This window comes from Alexandromys fortis, unplaced genomic scaffold (assembly GCF_014885135.2).
Source record: "Alexandromys fortis isolate MF-2015 unplaced genomic scaffold, M_Fortis_MF-2015_v1.1 scaffold_35, whole genome shotgun sequence".
Classification (NCBI taxonomy): Eukaryota; Metazoa; Chordata; class Mammalia; order Rodentia; family Cricetidae; genus Alexandromys; species Alexandromys fortis.
Window position 1 is genome coordinate 2879284 of NW_026067913.1, and position 21824 is coordinate 2901107.

The 21824-nt window shown below is 36.2% G+C and overlaps 1 protein-coding gene across 1 annotated transcript in view; it reads left to right on the forward strand.

The window, feature by feature from the left end:
* The window catches only part of LOC126499565 (60S ribosomal protein L34-like), a 38411-nt gene extending 21037 nt beyond the window's left edge, over positions 1-17374 (forward strand). Inside the window, exon 2 of the mRNA XM_050138824.1 lies at positions 17131-17374. Within this exon, the coding sequence (XP_049994781.1) occupies positions 17131-17374 (244 nt within the window). The remainder of the gene's footprint in view (positions 1-17130) is intronic.
* The last annotated feature ends 4450 nt before the right edge of the window (positions 17375-21824 follow it).

A 21824-nucleotide genomic window follows, 5' to 3' on the forward strand; every position in this document is an offset into this window, starting at 1 on the left:
AGAATATTAGAAATGGGTTAGAACAATATGTAAGAGCTAGCCAATAAGAAACTGGACCTAGCCAGGCCAGGCAGTGTTTGAAAGAATACAGTTTCCGTATAATTATTTCTGGGTATAAACTAGCCATGCGGGCGGCCGAGTGCCGGGGATGCAGCCCTGCCGCCGCTCCGTATATCAACACAGTGCCATTGTCCTTGGCTTCTCAGTCAGCCCTCCTTGTCTGACAATTTCAGAGAGTCCGATTTGATCATATGCTCCATGAGTCCCAGTCCAGCTTGCTTTGGTGAGATCCCATTAGATCAGCCCCATCGTCTCAGTGGGCGGGCGCACCCACCCTAACTAGTCTTTTTTAAGAGTGCAAAATTTTAAGGAAGTAATACAAAGATAGTTTAGAAAATGATGAAGCATTTAAGTCACAAACTATTAATTTTTACCTGCCAAGGCAATAATTGCCATTACTTTCTTTGTCCAACTACAGTAAAGTTCTGGGTAATTAGCAGCTTTTTAGGTGTTTTCATTCAAGTAGCTTACTACATTCATAGTAAGCTTCTTCTTTGACTCACCTTAAAACCATCAATTTCTTATAAAAATGACATAACACTTTGATGCATAATTTATTTTTTTAAATCAGATGATACAGGATTGAGTTTATTATTTATTCAGTTATACAAAATATTCAGGAATAAGATTCATATCATGTATATCATACATATCCGATCCCATATGTGTCTGCAAGCCCTCTAGCACAAGGTAATGAGTAAATTTTTCAACATTTAATTGGAAATGTGTTGGTGGCCTCATGATTTCATAAAAAATTTAATTCCCACTTTTTTGTCTAAATAAAAAAAATGAAAGGTTTTTATTTTAACATAGTAAGACTGGACACAATAAGAACAATTATTAAGTAAAAATTACATTTACAATGTAATGAATTCTCATTCATTTATTTTTGATAAATTAAAGGAAATTCCCTATTATCTATCCTATCTTATTGAATCTACAGTTTTATACCTACTTTACTCTCTATCATAACTAAGAAAAACTGCAACTATACCAATTCAAGGTTATTTTTGTTACAACATATTGCATATATATTTTTCTCTTGTTTAAGGTATTATACCTATGCAATTCATTTAAAACTGTAACATAAAATTCTAGTTTTTGAAAGCTATTATTATGAACTATATAGGGCATTCAAGAAACAAAGGGCGGTAGTTAATCATGTACAACAATGACATTTGTAGCTATTCTAGGTATGCTTTCCAGATTATATGGAGAGACAGATAGTCTTTAAACCATTCAAAGACCTGCAGATTATGGCATTTAAAATGTTTTGTTAATTTAGGGATTTTTCAGGACAATGAGACCAATCTACTCTTGGCAGCATCAGGAAAAAGATTGCTGATCTTTGCCAAAACAAGGTAGGACAGTTCTTCAAAGTTCATGCTTCACATGAAGAAACTGCCAAATATTCTGCAGGAAATGAAGAAAGGTGACTGATGAATTTTGTCAAAACAAGGCAAGGTAGTTCTTCACAATTCATGCTTCAAAGCAGAATCTGCCAGACATCCTGCAGGAAAAAGACTGCTGAACTTCACCATAACAAGGTAGGAGTGAGAGTATAAACAAGGAAGTGAAGACCATGAGGGGTTCACCAACTGACACAATTTGCCTGATCTAATGAGAGCTCTCCAACTCCAACTGGACTGGGAGTAAGTGAGCATGGGAGCAAACTAGTCCCTCTGAATGTGGTTGACAGTTGGGGCAGACTGAGGGGCCACTAGCAGTGGCACTGGGATTTCTCTCTACTGCATGTACTGGCTTTTTGGAATCCTGCTCTCTTTGGATGTGTACCTTGCTCAACCTAGATGTAGTAGAGAGTGCCTTGGACTTTCCACAGGGCAGGGTGCCTTGCCCTTTCTTAGGATTGGAGGGGGTGAGGTGGGAGGGTGGGAGAAGTGAGTGGGAGGATGGGAGGTAATGAGAATTTGGATTGGTATTTTTTTAAAGTAATAAAATAAAATAATAAAAGAAAACTAGTAAAAAGATTTCATACAACATAAAGATTTCTATGACCAGAATTCAAATTTGTTACAGAAAGACTAAATTTAACTATGCTGATGATATCTATTCCAGATGTCCATGTTATATATCCTTGGTCTTCATCAGTAAATGTAAATACATAATCACAACTGTACAATATATAAAGAAACCAACAGGTGGAACATGGACATCTAATTGAATAGACAACAGACTTGGGCCTTGAAGGAACAGTTAAGATTAGAAGGTAAATATATTTAATAACAATTTAATTAGTGGTATTTAACAGTTAAAACTATGCTTCAATATTCCTTCTAATATCAAAAATAATACACAGTATGCTGAGACAAACAGTCCTCAAATGAAAGGGATTATTTCTATATAACTGAGGCATCTTGGATATCCACAGATACAAGTTGACCTGAGTGTCTGGCAGCATCAAGGATGCTGACTTCAGTTTAATTTTGGCTAGGCAATGTGTCCAGAAGAAAGTTTCAAGGAACTGTTGCAGCCTTTCAGGCTCTAAGTGAAAGCCCACATGGGTTTACATTTTGGTGTGTCCAAACAGATGTGATGGGTAAAGAAAGAGAACTTAAAAGATGTTGGGGGTGGCGGTCAGACACCAAAATGAGTATTCTGTCCTTAGATTACACAGACCTTAGAAGAGATGAAACTGACAATGAACTAATGTTAGAACATAAGGCAATCACTGTTGAACAATATAAAAGATAAGCAATAGAATAGAACAATGAGTCCGTATATGAACCAATGTCTAGCAAAAGAGGTAGCCCACAAATCACAATCCCAGAGAACCTAGACAGCAGTGAAGACCCAAAGAGAGACATACATGGATTCAATCTACATGGGAAGTAGAAAAAAGCAAGATCTGAGTAAATTGGGAGCATGGGGACCTTGGGAAAGAGTTAAAGGGGAAGGAAGAAGCAGTGAGGAGGGCAGAGAAAAATGTAGAGCTCAATAAATATCAATAAATAAAATAATACTTAACTGTAATATACATCAAGTTTCAAAATTAATAAGAAATGTAGCTATGAAAAAGACAAATAAAGGTTACATGCTGGTGATTTCAAAGAGGAAAACACAAAAATGCTAAAATATCTCAATAGGAGATCATATAATAAAACATTCATAAGCAGTCATTTTGCATGTGCCAAAGTACAAAAGATTAAAGCAGGATAACGACATCTATTTTTCTTGGCAGGGATATAAGACCCTCTACATTTTCAGTGAGCTTGTAATTATTATTTCTCTTTGATAATAAATTTAGCAACAATTAATTTGCACAGGATAAGCAATTTCATTCTACAAGTTTAGCTCATTGGAATATAATTATCAGTTTCTAACACCGTATAAACAGAAAAAGTTATCACAAAGCTGTTTATAGTTTCAGATACATGAAAAACAAAATAAGAGTGTGACAAGTAAAACAATAATGGCTTTTTGTCACTGTGACCAATACTTGAAAAAAATTTTATTTTATAAAATTATATTTATGTTTGTGCACGTGTGTGTGTGTGCTTGCATGCTTGCCACAATTCACACCTTGATGTCACGGTATAATTTCTGGGACCCAGTTCTTTCCTCCCACCAAATGAGTCCTGGAGATCGAACTCACTTAGGCTTCTTTTAGCTGTAGCCACCTTTCACCACTGAAACATCTCACCAGCCTCTATGTTAGAGATAACGTCGTGAAGGAAACTACAGATCTATGCCCACCAATTCATGAATATTGGTTGCGGAGGTGTTAAGTGGAGGTTTATGTGCTTTGTGCTTGCAATGGGTACAGTGTGATCAGAAGGCAAAAGCCATTGGAATAGTAGCTCATACAAAGCAGAGCATCATTTACTGTCTGTACACTGTAGATTTCTCTAATGCTGTCTTTATTGTAGTTCTAATGAATACTTATATATCCCTGTGCTGTTTTTGAAAAAGTGTGTTTTAATAGATTACCTTTTAAATAATAAATGTCTACCCTTTATTAATCATGGGGCATACTATCGCAAATTTAGGTCTGCTAAAAACTGGAATCCTTACCAGTGACCTTCATACCACATGCAGATTGCACCTGTCTTATCATTTTGAATTTCATCTTTGAAATACGAATCAATCTCCATCCATTTGTGAGCCTGTCGAAAGCCTTTCTTGTCAGTCCTTGGTTCTCCTCTGGGTTATAAGTGTAATTTTCCCTTTTATCTTTTCTCCCTTTATTGTTTTCTTTTGATATAGCTTTATACCATGTTAATAAACAGGATTTGAGTTTCTATATGCTGTATCAATTCATTTATTTTATTAAAATATGTATATTTTCCCTAGTGGAAATTTTTCAGAAATTGTTTATGATACTGGCAATGTAAATGTATTGAACATATGATTTATCTATTTTGAAACATAACTGGATCTATTGAGTCCACCACACTAACATGCGAAGAGCAACCAGAGGAGACAGTTGAGAGTTCACTACAACACTACAAAGCATGTTCCTAAATTCTTGTTTGGGCATAGAAAAAAATAAATTACTTTCCTATGTAATAACACCAAAATAAATTTGAAAACTGTCAAGTCTACCCATCTATATTACCAAAGTTGACAGCTGCCAGATAACCTGAATTGATTTTCCCAGAGGCCACCACAGGCAATGAGTTCCCTTCACCAGCTCCGGACTTAGGTCTGAGCCTGAAGAGATCTGTCTAACACCTAGAGCCTGTATCTGCTTGAGAAGGGGTCAGGAGAGATAGAGGCCGAGAAATCAGCAGGAGAAACTGAAGTCAAATGCAACAAACACTTCCTTTTCCTAGAAAATGTCCTGATCTTATGTCTTGGATTTGCTGAAGTGAGCACTCAAGATTTTCTGAAAAGTGGAAAAAGCACACAAAGTGAAAAAAACTGTACTGCTGTTCTAATAGTGCCAGAGACCAGAAACTGCAAGAGGGACCCTTCCATCTGGAGCCCTGGGGGATCTACATTAAAATTCGGACTAAAATGAAACTTTTTGAATAACAAGCTTCAGCCAAATAGCAGAAAGCTCACTGCCAATCAGAAATGAACTTAATTTTAGAGCTGTAAATCAGTTAATGTCTATTTTCAACATTTAGCAAAATGCAAATTGATGAATTTTACACTCCTGCCATCAGGTAGAAACAGCTTCATATGCTCCTAGAAACAAATAGGACAATAAGGCAAGGTACTCTTTCTTGTTCCACACAGTATCTGCTGTTCAGTGATTGAACAAGTACTGCAAATGATCAATTAAACTTGACCCTATAATCAAGGGAGAAGCAAACAAACCAAAAAAAAAATCTTCAACTCATAGGCAGGTGACATGTGGGAACTGTTGAACATCGATGTTAAAAATAACTACTCTAGATAAGTACAGATTGGAACATACAGAAAGTAGGGATAAAAAGACGACAACTCTCAGCAAGTGAAACTAAAAGATGGTGGAAACTCTGATTTTTCTTTCTGAGTCTGGATATGGTCATAATTGTAGCACTAACAAGGGCACATGAGAGTAGAAAGAAAGATCTTAGGGAAGAGCCGCAGGGAGAGGAGTTAGAAAGACAAGAAGGTGGCAGTAGGCATGTGACGTGGGCAGAGAACCGGGATGCTGAAGAGAGATGGAAATAGCAAGGTGAAGTGGTGGGGGGATGGGGAGATTCAGATAAGGAGTGGGGCAAGACCAATGCAAACTATGTATGAGAATACAAAAGTGAAACTTGTTACTCTGTCTGGTGTATTCATTTTCAAAACTAAGGAATAAAAAAGAACATATGATTTGTAATACAAAGTGCGTCTCATAGTTGAATTAAGCTGAAGAAGAAATAATCAGTGAATGTCAAGGTAGGTTAACAGTGAGTGTTCTAAAGTAAAGAGGAGAGAGAGAGAGAAAGAGAAAGGAAACAAATTATCAGAAGCCTGTGATCCTGTGATAATATGTCAGGCTTCAAGGTTATAAACGTGCATGTAGAAAACAATTAATATAACCCACCATGTTAAAAAAAATATAAAGGTTCTCTTTCATTTTTTTCTCCCTCACTGTCCTATCCCCCTCCTGAGCATCCCACTCCCTCATGTTCTCCTCATCCCTTTCCTTCTCCCTGCCCCTCCCCTTCTATAGTTCCTTCTCTCCACCCCCTTAATTTTCTCAGGAGGTCTTGTCTGTTTCCCCCTCCCAGGGAGAGCCACGCATGTCTCTCTTAGGGTTTTCTTTGTTACTTTGCTAGTATGGGAGGTCCTTCTGTCTATGTGTTGCTTTTATTGGTTAATGAATAAAGAACTGGCTTGGCCTATAGCATGGGAGAAAGAAGGTGGAGTTACAGAGAAGACATGGAGTCACTGGAGACAGTTGCTGGAAACTTTGGTAAGCCACAGACAAGTGGTGATATACAAATTAATAGAAATGGCTTAAATTAATATATAAGACTAATCTAATAAGAACCTAGAGCTACTGGGCCAAGTAGTGATTTAATTAATACAGTTTCTGTGTGATTATTTTGGGGCTGAGTGTCCAGGAACCAACAAGCAACTCTCTGCTCCTACACTTTGCTTCTCTGGGCTCACACAATATAGACTGGTTATCTTTTGCTTTTCATCTAGTATCCACTTATGAGTGAGTACATACCATGTTTGTCTATCTGGGTCAGAGTTACCTCACTCAGGATTTTTTTTTGTTCCATCCATTCGCCTGCAAATTTCAAAATGTCATTGTTTTTTACTGCTGAGTGGTACTCCATTGTGTAAATGTACCACATTTCCTTTATCCAATCTTCAGCTGAGGGGCATCTAAGTTGTTTCCAGTTTCTGGTTATTAGTAACAATGCTGCTATGAACACAGTTGTGTCAATGTCCTTGCGGTATGAGTGTGAATCCTTTGGGTATATGCACAAGAGTGGCATTTCTGGGTCCTGAGGTAGATTGGATTCCCAATTTTCTGAGAAACTGCACCCCACTAGAAATGAAGGAGTGTTCACCTTATTCTGAACCCTCTCGAGCATAAGCTATCACTTGTGTTTTTAAAAATGGAGTTTGCTCATTCATTTCCTGGCTGCCCAGGTCCAAATAATAACAGAGAAACTAACTACATTAATTATAACACTGCTTGGCCTATTAGTTCAGGCTTCTTATTAACTAACTCTTACACCTTAAATTAAACCATTACTATTCATCTATATCTCACCATGATGCTGTGAATTACTGGGTAAAGTTCTGGCATCATTCTCCTTATCCCATTTCTATTAATCTGTATATCACTATGAATCAAATTGAAGGCAAATTCCATAACAAGTTCCTTAGCCACTCTGACCTGTGTAAGATTGATAGCTCAGAGTTGTTTTGATTTGAATTTTCTGGTGGCTAAGGATATTGAGTAATTCCTTAAGCGGGGGAGAGAAAGGAAAGAGATAACTTGATTGAGGGAGCCATTAAAGGGATATCAAGGAACATAGCACTAGAGAAATTCCCAGTAATCCACGAGGATAACCCAACTAGACTTTAGCAGCAGTGGTGAAAACACCTAAACTGTTCTTCCCTGTATTCAGATCGATGATGGCTACCTTAATTGTCATCATAGAACTTTCAACCAGCAATTGATGGAAGCAGCTACAGAGAGCTACAGCAAAGCACTACCTGAGACCATGAGAGGGAGATACACATGGTGTTTAAGGGTTTAAGCCCATGATGGTGATACACAAAGAAACAGCTGATCTGAGCTAGTGAGAGCTCACTGACTCTCTTCTGATAGCAGGCAAACCTGCATAGGACCAAAATAGGCCCACTGAATGTGGGGAACAGTTGTGAGTGAGGCTTGAACAATCTATGGGGCCACTGGCAATGGGAGCTGTATTTATCCCTAGCACTTGAACTGGCATTTGGAGCATATTTTTTTAGGAGGGATGCCTTACTCAGCTTACATATATGGAGGACCGTAGTCTTACCTCAAAGTGAAGTGTCAAACTTTGTTGACTTCTCATGGGAAGCCTTACACTTTTCAAGGAGTGGATAGGGAGGTTGGGGGAGGGGAAGGAGTAAAAAGTGGGAGGGGTGGAGGGAGTAAGTATAGAGATAGCTATGTAAAATGAAAAAAAATTGAATTTAAAAAATTCTTAATAAAAAACAATAATAATAATAAAGGAGATAAATCACATGGATATTTAACATCTGCCAAAAAGAAAACAGAAAAAGCCTGAGACAAAACAATGTTCATTAATTAAAGAAAAAAGCTTCAGAAAGTTGGAGAGATGTCTCGGGGATTAAGAGCACTGGCTGTTCTTCCAAAAGACAGAGGTTTGATTCTGAGCACCCACATGTAGCTCACTGCCTTTTGTAACACTATTTTAAATAACATGATAACGCTACTGACTTGCAAGAGTACCAAGCATGTGTATGGTACCCAGACATCTGTGCAGCCAAAACACTGTACACAGGAAAAATTGTAAAAATCATAAAAATAAAACAATTGAATTATCATAAAATAAAAATGAATTTAGGATCCAAAATTAGGAAAACTTTTTAAAACTAAAAATATTATTCATAAAATTAAAAAAATATATAAAAAGTAAAATTGTAATAACTCTGTCTTAGAGTTTCTATTGCTGTGACAAAACACCATGACCAAAAAGCAAGTTATGGAGGAAATGATATGTTTGATTTACACTTCCAGATCATAGGACATCACTGGAGAAATTGAGAACAGAAACTCAAGCAGGATTGAAACCTGGAGGCAGGGACTGATGCAGAGGCTATTGAAGAAACCTGCTTACTGAATTGCTTTTCCTGGCTTGCTCAGTCTGCTTTCTTATAGAACCCAGAACACTAGCCCAGGGCTAGCACCACCTGCAATGGGCTGGGCCCTCCTCTGTTGATCACTAATTGAGTAAATGCCTTACAGCTGGACCTCATGGAGCTATTTCCTCGACTGAGGCTCCTTCCTCTCTGATGACTCTAGCTTCTGTCAAGTTGACACACAAAACAAACGAATACAAACACCCCCACAATAATTTGCATTTAAACTCCATACTTACTTTAAAACTTTTAGAGCCAAGTCTGTGATATGGGCATAATTTGAACCAATGTATCAGTGAGACAAATGGGAGTCCACAGATGTAGACCATTGCAGAAAAACATAACTGATCAAAATGCAGTGTTTCAGAGCTGAGTCCCAAAGGGTAGGTGTACAATACAACATCTAAGTCCAAGTGCTCATTGAAGAGGAGGAACCAAAAGATGGTGAAAAAAAAATTACCCAGACCACCTGGGATTTTACTGTGAGACTGTGTCTCCTAAGAATGTCAGAAGCTTCATTCGTGAAATCTCACAAACATGACTGCCTAACCATGAGCTGAACGCGGACAACAATAGGCACATGAAAGTGGATGGGGAAAAGCTAGGGAGGCCCCAGCCATGCACAAAGAACTACAGGCAATTAAGAAATGCTGAGAGTGTGAGAAATAGTCTTCCTCAAAGAAGAACATGCTCGCTAATACCAAAGATCAATATATGCATGCAAGTAATATCATATGACTGAGGATGTTGGCATAAATATTTAGTAATTAAATTTATGCAGTAATGAAAACCACATCATGTATTTAAGAAACAGTAAAGTATATGGAAGAGGCTGGAGGAAGGAAAGGGAAGGGGGAAATGATGTAATTGTATTATAATCTCAATACATATTTTTAAAGGAGTTCAAAAATAGCTCTGCAGAAATGTAATTAGATTATTTTGACAGGCAACAATGCAATTCAATAGGGAAGAAAAATCTTTTCAGCAAGGCTTTATTAGTCTCACTGAACAAGAGAATGAAGGAGGAACTAAATCTCCTTCCCTTGACACATCAGGCAAAAATAATTTCAGATCAATCATAAACCTGAACATAGATCTAGATGCTAAGATTATAAAACACCCAGAAGAAAGGAACTTCATAGTTGAGCAAGATCATGACTAGCAGATGTCTATAAGCTCGTGAGAAGAATCAAATAACCAAAATTACAGAGAACTAACCTACACAAAAGCACAGTATTGAATCTGCTGTGTGTACAGGGAACTCATCTTCTTCGGCAGAGAGCAGAATGTTCTAATTAAAGCAGAGGATTTAAAATGATATACTATGAGCTCCTCTGCACCGGGGACTACCAGTCTAAGAGAATGTTGAAGAAATGCCTACCGCAGTGGAGCAAGTCCAGTGGGAACTAACTGCCATCCCTCTGAGAACACAGAGAGCACAGCGATTAATTCATACAAATCTCAGGCTCCGTAGATTTTGTAAGACGGACAGGTTAAGTGTATTGATGCAGAGGAACCGGGGATTTATTTTCTAGGAAAGCACACATGAAGTAGAGCAAAATGAGCACAGTATGGGCTGCTTACGAGACTGTATGGAGTTGGCATGGTTGCCGGAAGAATTTAACTGATGGTAGAAATTGATGCTGGGTTGTAAATGGCAAATATGCAAAAAAAAATTATAGAAATTAAACATAAAATGTGTTTTACCTATCTTCTAATATTATAAAATGTTCTAAAGCATGTTTTAGGTTTCTTATTGTAAAAATGACAGAAGACACTTGGAGTTTGGATTCATATATGCTAAGTGTTATATCTTCTTGGAGAGTTGATTTTCTTTCTGAAATTTTCTTTATGTCCAACTAATCTTGAATCTTAAGCCTACTCTAATGAACCTGATACAGTGACTCACTTTTTCACTTAATATTAGTCTGTTGTACTTCACCTAATTTTTAAAAATTTTAATCTATATGAGTTACTACATTAAAAGTAAGTTTTAAAATATGGTAGAATCATCTATTTTTAAATATATAAACCATGATAACTTTTGTCTTCACTCTGAATTTTGCCCATTTCAATTTAATATTAAACATTGTTTGGTTAATTAGTCTACTCCATTTATTTGTTTAACTGTTTGACGTTTTTCATATTTACTTTTTGTCTCTATTGCTATCTTCCTAGATTTTAATGGAGGATTTCATATAATTCTCCTTTGCCATCTATATTCTACATCTTTCACTGAAACCTGTATAATGATTTCCTTGAGGTACAATGGATACTAACTGATCTAATCTATTCTCAAATAGTACTAATCTGCTTTGAGTGTAATAATAAGGATATTCAGTCTTTCCTTATATCCATGATGACTGCAGACATTTATCTAACTTGCCATAGGTAATGGTTACTTGATATGTTTTTAATGATATGATGATAAATTTCTATTTTTGGTCAATTAAAATAATAGTTGATCAGTTATTGTTTATTTAGTTGATTGAAATTTTATTTCTTTTTTGGTGCTCTAATATCTTCATGCAAATTTTCTGACAAATATATTTTCTTTCTATTAAAGAACTCTGACATTTTGCACAACTTCCATGGAAATTATTATGTATTTTCAGTTGTATATCATTTTTTAAATGATTTTTCTCCTTTTCTTTGGTTTTCTGCAGTTTTCAGGTGATGTACAAGGTATAGATTTTCATATTTATCTAACTTAATATTCTGTTATTTTTCTAAATCTGTGGTTGTGTCATTAATTTTAGAAATTTCTAATTGCCTCAAATATTTGTCATGCTTGCACTTCTTTGATTCTGGCAATTGAATCATGCAATATATAATGTACATAATTATTATACATTTTAAAACTTCCCAGCCTATAATGTTGATTTTCTTTATTTTTAATTTTTTATATTTTAAGATTATATGTAAATACCTCATTTCTTCCCTTCCCTCTTTTTCCTCCAACTCCCCAGCCCTTCCTCTTTCTCAAATTCACAGACTCTTTTTTGTTAAATATTGTTACACACACACACACACACACACACACACACACACACACTTCTAAATACTATCTACTCAATCTGTATGTTACTAGAATGTAAGTGTTTTCAGGGCTGACCATTTACTATTCTATGACAATTGGTGTCCTCTTCCAAAGAGGACTCTCTGACTCTGGATTCCTTACCGCCTGTAGTTCTTTGTCTTGAGGACTTCTGACCTTCTGCTCTTCCACATAAGCATCTCGATTGGAGTGGACCTTGTTTGGTCATTTTTAGGCAGCCATATTATCTCCAATTCATGGGTATCCATTTTCTGGTATCTCTAAATGACACAATCTCATAACAAATTTCCTGTTCCTCTGTCTCTTAAAATCTGTTTCCTCCATCTTCTACAATGTCCCCTGAGCCTTAGGTTCAGAAGTTGTATTTTTAGATACTATCAGTTGGGTTTGAAGATGGAATTCAGTAAAGAGAAAGACTGAAAAGACTCAATCATAAATGAGGATGGTGAAAAGCAACAATTTAACTAGAAAACTCAAGGCAAAGCCTTCCAAGTAGAATTGAAGCAAGAAGAACAAAGAATATTTTTGAGAGCAGCAGAGAAAGTAGACACAAGCACCCCCAACCCAGAAACTATCTCCAATTAATAACTGCTCATAAAGAAAAAATTAGTTTTTTCTACCAGCATCTCACTGAACATATGAACCGCACTTACATGCAGTCCCCAGCCCAGAAACTGAGCTCAGTACCATTTTTTTAAATGTCTTTTTAAATTATCTTTGTCTTTTGCATACATATCATAGTATCCAATTTTCTATCTTTATGGGATTTCTGTGTGTTCAACTGTCACATAATTCAGGATTAAATAAAATGCAATCAGTCACAAGATGTCCAAATAAACTTTGGTATGTTATTATTAAAACTTTGTAACTACTATCCTCTGGGAACAATTGATATAGATACTAAAACCTAGAAAAATGTGCAACATAAATTTAAATTTGAAGAACAATTTCTTATAAACTGTAAAGTCATGAATTTCAAATTAATAAAGGTGATGTGCTTTCATTTCACAAACTGTATTTTAATCAAGCCTTGTAAAGACAACATTGCCACCTATGATATAACAGCAAAACTGGCAATCAAAATAGAAGACTCCCTGTTATTCACCAAGGTTCCAAACAAAAATTTACCATATATATCGAAGCAGGAAACTTAGAGTTTTTCATTTGAAGCATCTTATATTTACACTTGGAGAATATCTTACTCTACTTCTTAACTAAATGTAGAAAAGAAACCAAAACTTTTTAAAATTCAGAACAGATGTGAGGCAAGTCCTTCCTCTTTAGGGAGGCAATGCTATTTGGTTCCTTTATCCTCTGACACACTCCAATCTAGTAGTGACTCTGGAAATCACCCAAAACCAACTGAAGATCAAAAGGCCATTGCATATTTCCACTCCAAAGGACAATGCATTGCTAAAGGTCTGAGTTTGCATAATAAAACAACATTAGTTAAAAAAAAAAAAAAGCAGTCATTTCGGGCACTAGAGGTTAAAGCCAGCCTAACCTACCAACTCAAGGTGTTTCAGTCCTTTGTATTATGAACGTTTCGATATCTGATCCCACACGAAATGTCTTTAAAATTGAAATTCACAGATATTAATTTAAATTTACAATTCTCACCATTTTAATGAAAATAAATTTTAATCACTGAAAAATGACTGCAGACACTCATTTAACTATCAAGTATGATATCTGTCTGATAGCAACATTTCCATGGTCATTTCTTTGCACTTAATATTTATCCATATACTATATCATAACTTTTCTTCCCCCAAATCTGATAGGTCCTATTCTGAGTTTATTTGCTATATAATTTAGAGGCATCTAGGCATGTAATTTTTCCTATGGGAACCTACTTTTTTCAGATACTTGAATGCCATGTTTTTGTGGCTCCATTCACATGATCCACAATATGGAATCAGCTTAGAAGTTTACCAACAATTGAATGGATAAAGAAAATGAGATTATTATAAACAATGGGCATAAAAACTGAAATTCTTTCATTTGCAGCAGAGTAGGTTGGAGGAAAGAACATCACGTTATGCAAAATAAGCTATGCTCACGAGTTAACGGTATTCACACACATGGGGAAATTGAAAGTAGTGATTTGAAAGCAAAAGAGTAAACACTAGAATTTATTTAGACTGGGAAGAAAGGACAGAGTTCAGTAAAAAACAGATGTGATAAGCATGTACAAGAATGTTCTGCCCAAACCCCCTAGTTTGTACCATTAATAATAATTCTGCTAATAAATAATTTCTTTTTTTTCTTTTTTTTTATTTTATTGAGAATGGGAAAAAAAAGTTTCCGTCTCCTCCCAGCCTCCCATTTCCCTCCCCCTCCTCCCACTCTTCTCCCCCTCCCCCCACTCCTCTCCCCCTCCCTCTCCAATCCAAAGAGCAGTCAAGGTTCCCTGCCCTGTGGAAAGTCCAAGGACCTCCCCACTCAATCCATGTCTAGGAAGGTGAACATTCAAACTGGCTAGGCTCCCACCAAGCCGGAACATGAAGTAGGATCAAAACCCCTTGCCATTGACCTTGGCTTCTCATCAGTCCTCATTGTTCGCCATGATCAGAGAGTCAATAAATAATTTCTTATAGATAGACTTTCATATTAATCACAGAAGGAAAATAGACAACCATATGCCTTCTTTTCACAGTCCAGGGCTAAAGTATCTAATTTTCTTCTCTAAACTACATATATACTGCAAAAATATTTTAAATACATTAACCCCATAGTATAAAGTTATCCTTTGAATATTGTAATTCCTAGGAAAAGAGTAAGAATAAAGTTCCTTTCATGGAGTAAGGGCATAATATGTTTCATTACCAAAACAAAATGGTTCCTGAGCTGCACATCCACATTTTCATACCTGTAATGAGAACTGCAAAGTGTTCTTAGACAAATGATAACACTGCAGGACATTGATTGCAAATTACTCTTTACTATAGGCATAGGAAGAATGACATTGAACCACTACCTCCTGTCATACCCCAATTTTAAGCCAGGTGGTCCGAGACCTAAACCCAAAAACTAAAACAACAAATCTCTTAGAAAAAGGAGTAATTTATTCATGAGCTTGAGGCAAACCATATTGTTAAGCAAGACATTGGAATTCTAGTGACAAAATGTTACAGGTTCAATTTCATCCACATCTAATTATCTAATCTTAGTGGAAAAATAATAAGTTCAAAATGGAATATTATGTTCAAGTGGAAGTATCTAAAATAGCTATCAGCTGATAAGTAGGGGGGAATGTGGCTTGTCTCTACAATGGAATAGAAACGGGCAGTGAAATAGCAGTACCTGCTATAACCTTGATGGTCTTCAAAAGCGTCATTGAACAGAGACCTGGGTAACAGAAAAAGGGTAGCATAACTCAAGATCCACAAATGCTAAAAGCCAACAATCCAAAGACACACACAGGAGGAGAGTGGCCACCTGTGACTCGGGATAGTGAAGTGGGAATGTCTACTCAAACCCATAGAGTTTCTTTAGAAGATTATTAAATGTTTAAAATTAAATTATGGCTCAGGGTGGTGGTGCATGCCTTTAATCTTAGTACAAGGAAGGCAGTTGGAGGCCAGCCTAGTCTACTAGTTTCTACATAGTGAGGTCCAGACAAGCTATGCCTACACAGTGAGACCTTGTCTCAAAAGAAAAAAAATTTAGAGTATTAGACAATTCCGAAAATATATTGACAAGCAAAGTACACTTGAAATACACAAATTTTATGGTTTGTAAATGATATCTTGAGAAAGATGCTTAACAATAATTATCTAACATCAGACATGATGTAGCAAACCTACAATCCCAACATTTACACTGAGGCAAGAGAATATCAAATTGGAGGCCATCCTGAGTAACATAGTGAGACTGTGTCTCTAAAATAATACTCAATTTTTATATTTCCATGCTTTTAAGATTCCTTTTATGTGCCACTGGTCTTTGCTTTTTCTGAAAGCACCATTCATTTTTCACACCAAATGACTCTGTACAAATACAAATATCAGTTTAAATTAGTAGACTTCTGGCATTTATGCTCAAAATTAAATTCACATAAGACCCGGTATGCATAACTACCAACCCTTGTTCTCAGGAGACTGAGACATGAAGATCACAGGGAAAAAAAGCCTGCTTGAGTTTTCTGTAGAGTGAACTCAACTTCAGTGTGTCAGCTTAGCTAGATCCCGTTTCAAACTAAAAAGTAAAAGATAACTGTGGATATATAGTTAAGTGGTAGAGTGTTAGCCTAGAATGTGCTAGGTTCTGTATTCAATCCCCAGTTCTTTCCTGTGAGAAATTCACAGGGAAATGTCTTCACAAACATACCGTGAGTAAAGTATAAGCAATGGCAGAAAGTTGACTGATAATTTCCTTTTTCCACAAGAGATAATCTACGCTTTTGTACTAACACCCTCTCACCATCAGCCCTTCCAGAAAATAAGCATTCACTAATATATGCCACTTAAAACCCAGAAAATCTGTTTACTGTAAGTGAATGAATTTGATGAGAGCATAGGAAATCAGTCTGCACCTTCTCCTATGAGGGAATTAATACCCACACTGCAAGAGAAAGGGGTAAAATATGAACAGGGTGGAAAGTTAGCTTGGAATCATTGCAGTCCACTTATAGTTTGACTTAATACCTCATACCTGATCTCTGGGAAGCATCTCATGCCTCTATTTTGCAATTCTATCATGGTTCACCTGATGGGATGTATTTTTTAAAAAGGAATGAAAGAACCCCCATAGGTTCTATTTCTTTTCAAGAAATTTTGCTTTGGCTCATTAAAGTTTTCCATCTCATTTCATATTTTCCATTGAAAAAATTTGCCCAGAGCAATTTTAACATATAAATAAAATAAGATGAATGGAGTTCGTTTGCTTGCATCTTTTAAATTAAAAATAAAAGGGAAACTTTCTATGGATCACAAATTCAGAAAATTTTTGTGACAAAATTGAATGGTTTAATAACCTAATAGAGTTGCTTCATTTACAGCTACCTTGAGATGAAATATCTGATAATTAAAATTACTCATCTTCTCCTTGGTAAAAACATCTAGACATCTAAAGCAAATGTGTTCTTCACAGTCCCTTTGCTTGCAAATTTCTGATTGAGTAACAAAGGACTTAATTCTGATTTCATAATCATTTCCATTGTGAATCCAGAGACAAACACAAAACTACTACACAGCAGGCTTATTGTGTAATGGTTATGAACTTATTATTTACAGATTGGCAACAAGGACCAATGCAAACCTGGGATTCATTGTGAGTCAGTCCCCAGGCTCAGGAAAGCTGCTCAGGGCAGATGGAGTCTCATCTGTGCATGCTCCATTTGCTTTGCAGCCGAGACACTACGGCGAGCAGTTCACCCTGGGTTTTATGTCTCATTGGGCTCAAGTGTCAAAGGATAAGCCACTTTCAGGGAAGACCTGGAAGAGAGCTCAGGCTGCTCCACTCCCTTTCTTAGCTTAGGCTATTTCATTCCAGTACATCCTATAGCTGTTCTCAGGACCGTATATAAACTGGAGTATAACAGTGTTGGTCTCAGGTAACCTGTGAAACTCTCTGCAGTTGCAGAGATTGTAGGACAATAGAAGGAAATACTAGAGTCTTGATTTCACTTGTAATTGCCTGTATGTTGTCACCACCACCACCACCTCTTCTCCTCCTCTTCCTTTGTTTGCGCTTATAACTTAATTCCTCATTTCCCCCTTCTCACTCTCCCCTTCAAACTCTCCCATGTAACCCTCCCCACTTTCCTTCAAATTCATAGCCTCCCTTTTCACTAATATTTATTGCATGAATGTATGTATATACTTATATTCCTGAACATAACCTTCTCAGCTCGTGTGTATGATTTCATGGTTGACCATCTGAAACTGGACAATAAATTTGTGTGCTCTTCTTTGGGAAGGCCACCTCTCCTGTTCCCAGATTCCCTCGGTTGCCTATAGTTATTTGCATAATAGCAACTACTACAATAAACTACAACCTATTAAAATTCAGAACTGTGGAGCCCAGCCTCAATGTATATATTTACAAAACATACCGGCACCTATGGCTAAGGAAATATGATAGGAGAGAAATAAAATATCATAAGAGTCAGGGGATCAGGGAGTTTGCTATGAGATTGTATCTCTAATAATATCAAGAGCTACACACTAGTGATGTTAGAGCCTTACCAACGTGACTGCCAGAAGAACATGACAAACTGATTGGATGAAAGCACATGAGGCAATATAATCAGATCTTCCCTCAACTTTCTTTGCTTATCTTTGAAATTAGTCAGCTTTTAGTTCTTGTGGTGAAATACTTGGTATAAGCCACTTAAAAGGGAGGATGTTTATTTTGGGATGTGATTTCAGAAAGTTTCAGTTTACAGTGGTTTAGTCTCATTGCACTGACACAAAATGTGTCATATATATGGCAGGTGGATTCTGGAGTAGTAAGATTGTTCATCTCATGATGACCAGTGTCTTAGTTACTTTTCTATTGATGTGATAAGACTCAAGGAAAAAAAAAAAAAAAAAAAAAAAAAAAAAAAAAAAAAAAAAAAAAAAACAACCTTGGGAATGAATGCTTTCGTTTTGTCTTCAAACTTCAGGCTTCACTAATGAGGGAAGTCAAGATAGAAACTCCAGGGGAAAACCTGGAGGCAGGAATTAAAGCAGAGACCAGACAGGACATGCAATAACAGTGCTTGCTAGATTGACGCACGGCTTGGTCAGTCTGCTTTCTTATACAATTCAGAGACATCTTCTCAGAGCTAGAAACAACCACAATGGTTTGGACCTTACCCAATCACTCAATAATTAAGAAACTATCTCAAAGTTGTCTACAATTTTTAATTAGTCAATTTTACACCTCAGCTGCATTTCACTTCCCTTCTCCACTTCCAATCCCTCCTCCCAACTCTCTGTCCTCACCCCCAACCCACTCCTACTCCTTTTCCGTTCAGTAACTGTTGCATGGATAACTGAGCATTTGTCAGCTGGACACAAACACATTATTACTCCACTATATTTTCTTTCTCATTCATTCCCAAATTCTTATATTAATTTCACTCTCCAAACACAAAATACATTCCAAAGTTTAAAAGCCCCATACTCTTTAAAATGTTTTAAAATTCCTATCTCTACTTACAATTCCAGGTTACAGTCCATCAGTGCTGGCTTGTCACAGTGAAAGGAGCTTCACATAACTGCTCAAACTGTATTCGTGGTCAAAAGCATAGAGAGAAATGAATGCTTGCCTGCTTTTTTGCTCAGCCAACATTTTATACTTGTGTACAATCCAAGAGTCCAAACCAGGGAAGAGTATGTCTCATTTTCATGCTGGGTCTTTCTACCTCAATGGAGGTGGTCAAGAAAATTACTTACAGGCATACCCATGTGATCTAGACACTACCTGATTGAGCTTCTTCATGATGACTCTAGCATATGTCAAGTTGACAATTAAAAACAACTACCACAGGGTCCCAGCACTTGAGGGTGACAATAAATAGCACCTTTGCTGCTCTTCCTCTTGTCTACTAAGATCACTTGTCAAACGCTCAGGATTATGAAAACATCCAAATAGCAGCATAGGAAGACTTTGTATCCATGTAAAGGACAGAAACCCAACCACTTCATGATAATGTTTTTCTTTCAGGATGTAGTTTTATTTGGAGGATGAATTTTAAAGAAGTTAATAAGTGGTTAGATGACTTCAGTATAGCCTTCCTTAATAAAATATGATTAATTTTCTTTTAAGAAGAAACCAATTGGTCCTCAGGGCCACACAAGACACAGAACAAAGAAAAACAACCTAAGGAAAGAGGCACACATATGAAACCAAGCCAACGAACACCTTGATCTTTAACTGTTAGCCTGCAGAACAGTGAGGAAATCAATTTCTGCTGTTTAGACTCCCTGTCTTTGTTGAACATCTCCAGCAACCAAATAGCAGAGGGCACTCCTTCATTGCTACATCTGCAAACGAGGGGCAAGGTTTTACTCTATTCTGAAAAATGCAGGAAGCTAGAAACCTTACAGTCATTTTACACATTTAGCTCCATTTCTTGTCAAAAACAAGTGTAATAAATAAAGTAAATATCTTGGATAAAAATTCCACAAAACTGGTTAATAGACAAACTGTTTTCCTGTGGGATTTCCTGTATTACTCCCCAGTGAGGCTGCTTTTCATTTTAAATCTTATTTTTCCATTTATTTTGCCTAAAATCACAGATAAATTTCTCAATTGCTTTGGCTTAGTTTTCACCAGTAAAATATGGAGAATTATGACTGTCTAACAGTGGCACTGTGAGAACAGTATTTATTATGAAGATTGTCTGATCACATGCAGGCAATAACTGAAAATGACATATTTGGGGGAAATTCTCTTAGGTAGATTGAACCAAATAAACCAGTTTATATGGGTAAAATGTTCAAATTAGCTTTTTTTAAAATTTTAATTAAGTATGAAATATTTTGATCTATAAAATAAATCTACAGAATAGAAGACTTTAAATAACTGATTTACTGTATTTTTAATAAATACACTAGTAAGATAACTAATAATGCAATGAAAGTGTAGAAATTTAGTATAAAATGCTGGCCTAACATGCTAACCTTGTTAAAATCTATTTAAGTTTGAGATATTAATACACAAACATTAATATATGAAAATTAAATGGAAGAGATTAATTTTGATGAAGTTTTGAGCTCATGTATTTTCCAATGAATTCTGCCAGTTCCTAGGGTTTTAACAACTGAACATAGAGATAGATTTTATAGATAGAAAATTTGCTTAGTGCTGAAGCACACACAATGTACCTTTGCTGGAGGCATGGTTTTTATTTTTTAGAAAGCCGTGGTGTGGAATGTACTTTCAGTGATATAAAAATAAAAACAGCAGATAGGCAAGAGCCAGGCAACACTAAACAGTATTACTTTGCAAACACTCCCCTGAGATGTAACTAATCTGCTTCATTTAGCCTAGAAGAATCACACAATATTCTTCTTAGAACTATTTAACTAGCTCAAATTCAAATGAAAACACAGAGAAACAACGAATATATACAAAGAGAATTTCCAATCACCTGATATGGCCTGATGTTTAAATGTATTTCTGAAAAGCTAAAGTATTACTGTATTTAAGCCCATTACAATGACATTTTTAGTTATAATACATTAAAACTATGTCCTAAGTAAATCTTGTTTATATTATTTTTAAACAAACAAAATTCTTGAAATGATATATTCCATAAATTTATATGTAATATAGCACTTTTTATACTTAGCTTTATTTTAATCTGAAAATAAAACAAATTAAAGACCATCTTTCCAGAGAAATCAGTCATTTACTGTAGAAATACAATAACAAGTTTATTATGAAACAAATTAGCACACCACTCTTCTGAACCATCTTCAGTTCTCCTCTAGTAGTTCCTTGACTTGTTGCTGTGATGAAACACTTGACCACGCATATTCAGAAGGGGAAAGTTTGTCTTGGCTCACAGTGGCAGCACATGGTCCATCATGACGGAGTAAATGCCAGCATTCAATTCACCTATCCACTTATGCAGTTCAGGACCAGCCCAAGCAGTGGTGCTACTCACAGTTAAAATGGACCTTTCCACTTCAATTAAACCAATCTAAACAGTCTCTCACAAGAATACAATCTCTCACAAACACGCTAAAGGACTCTGGACCAAATCAATTTGACAATCAGCATAAACCATCACACCAGTAAAACTGTTCACACTGACTTTAATGGAACACTTGCAAAATATAGAATACAATTTCTTGTCCTTGGGTATACCATTGCATTGTATAACATTTTTTAAGTTTTTATTTTTTTATTTTATTTTATTTATTTATTATTGAAAAAAAAATTCCGCCTCTTCCCAGACTCCCATGTCCCTCCTCCTCCCTCGTGCCCT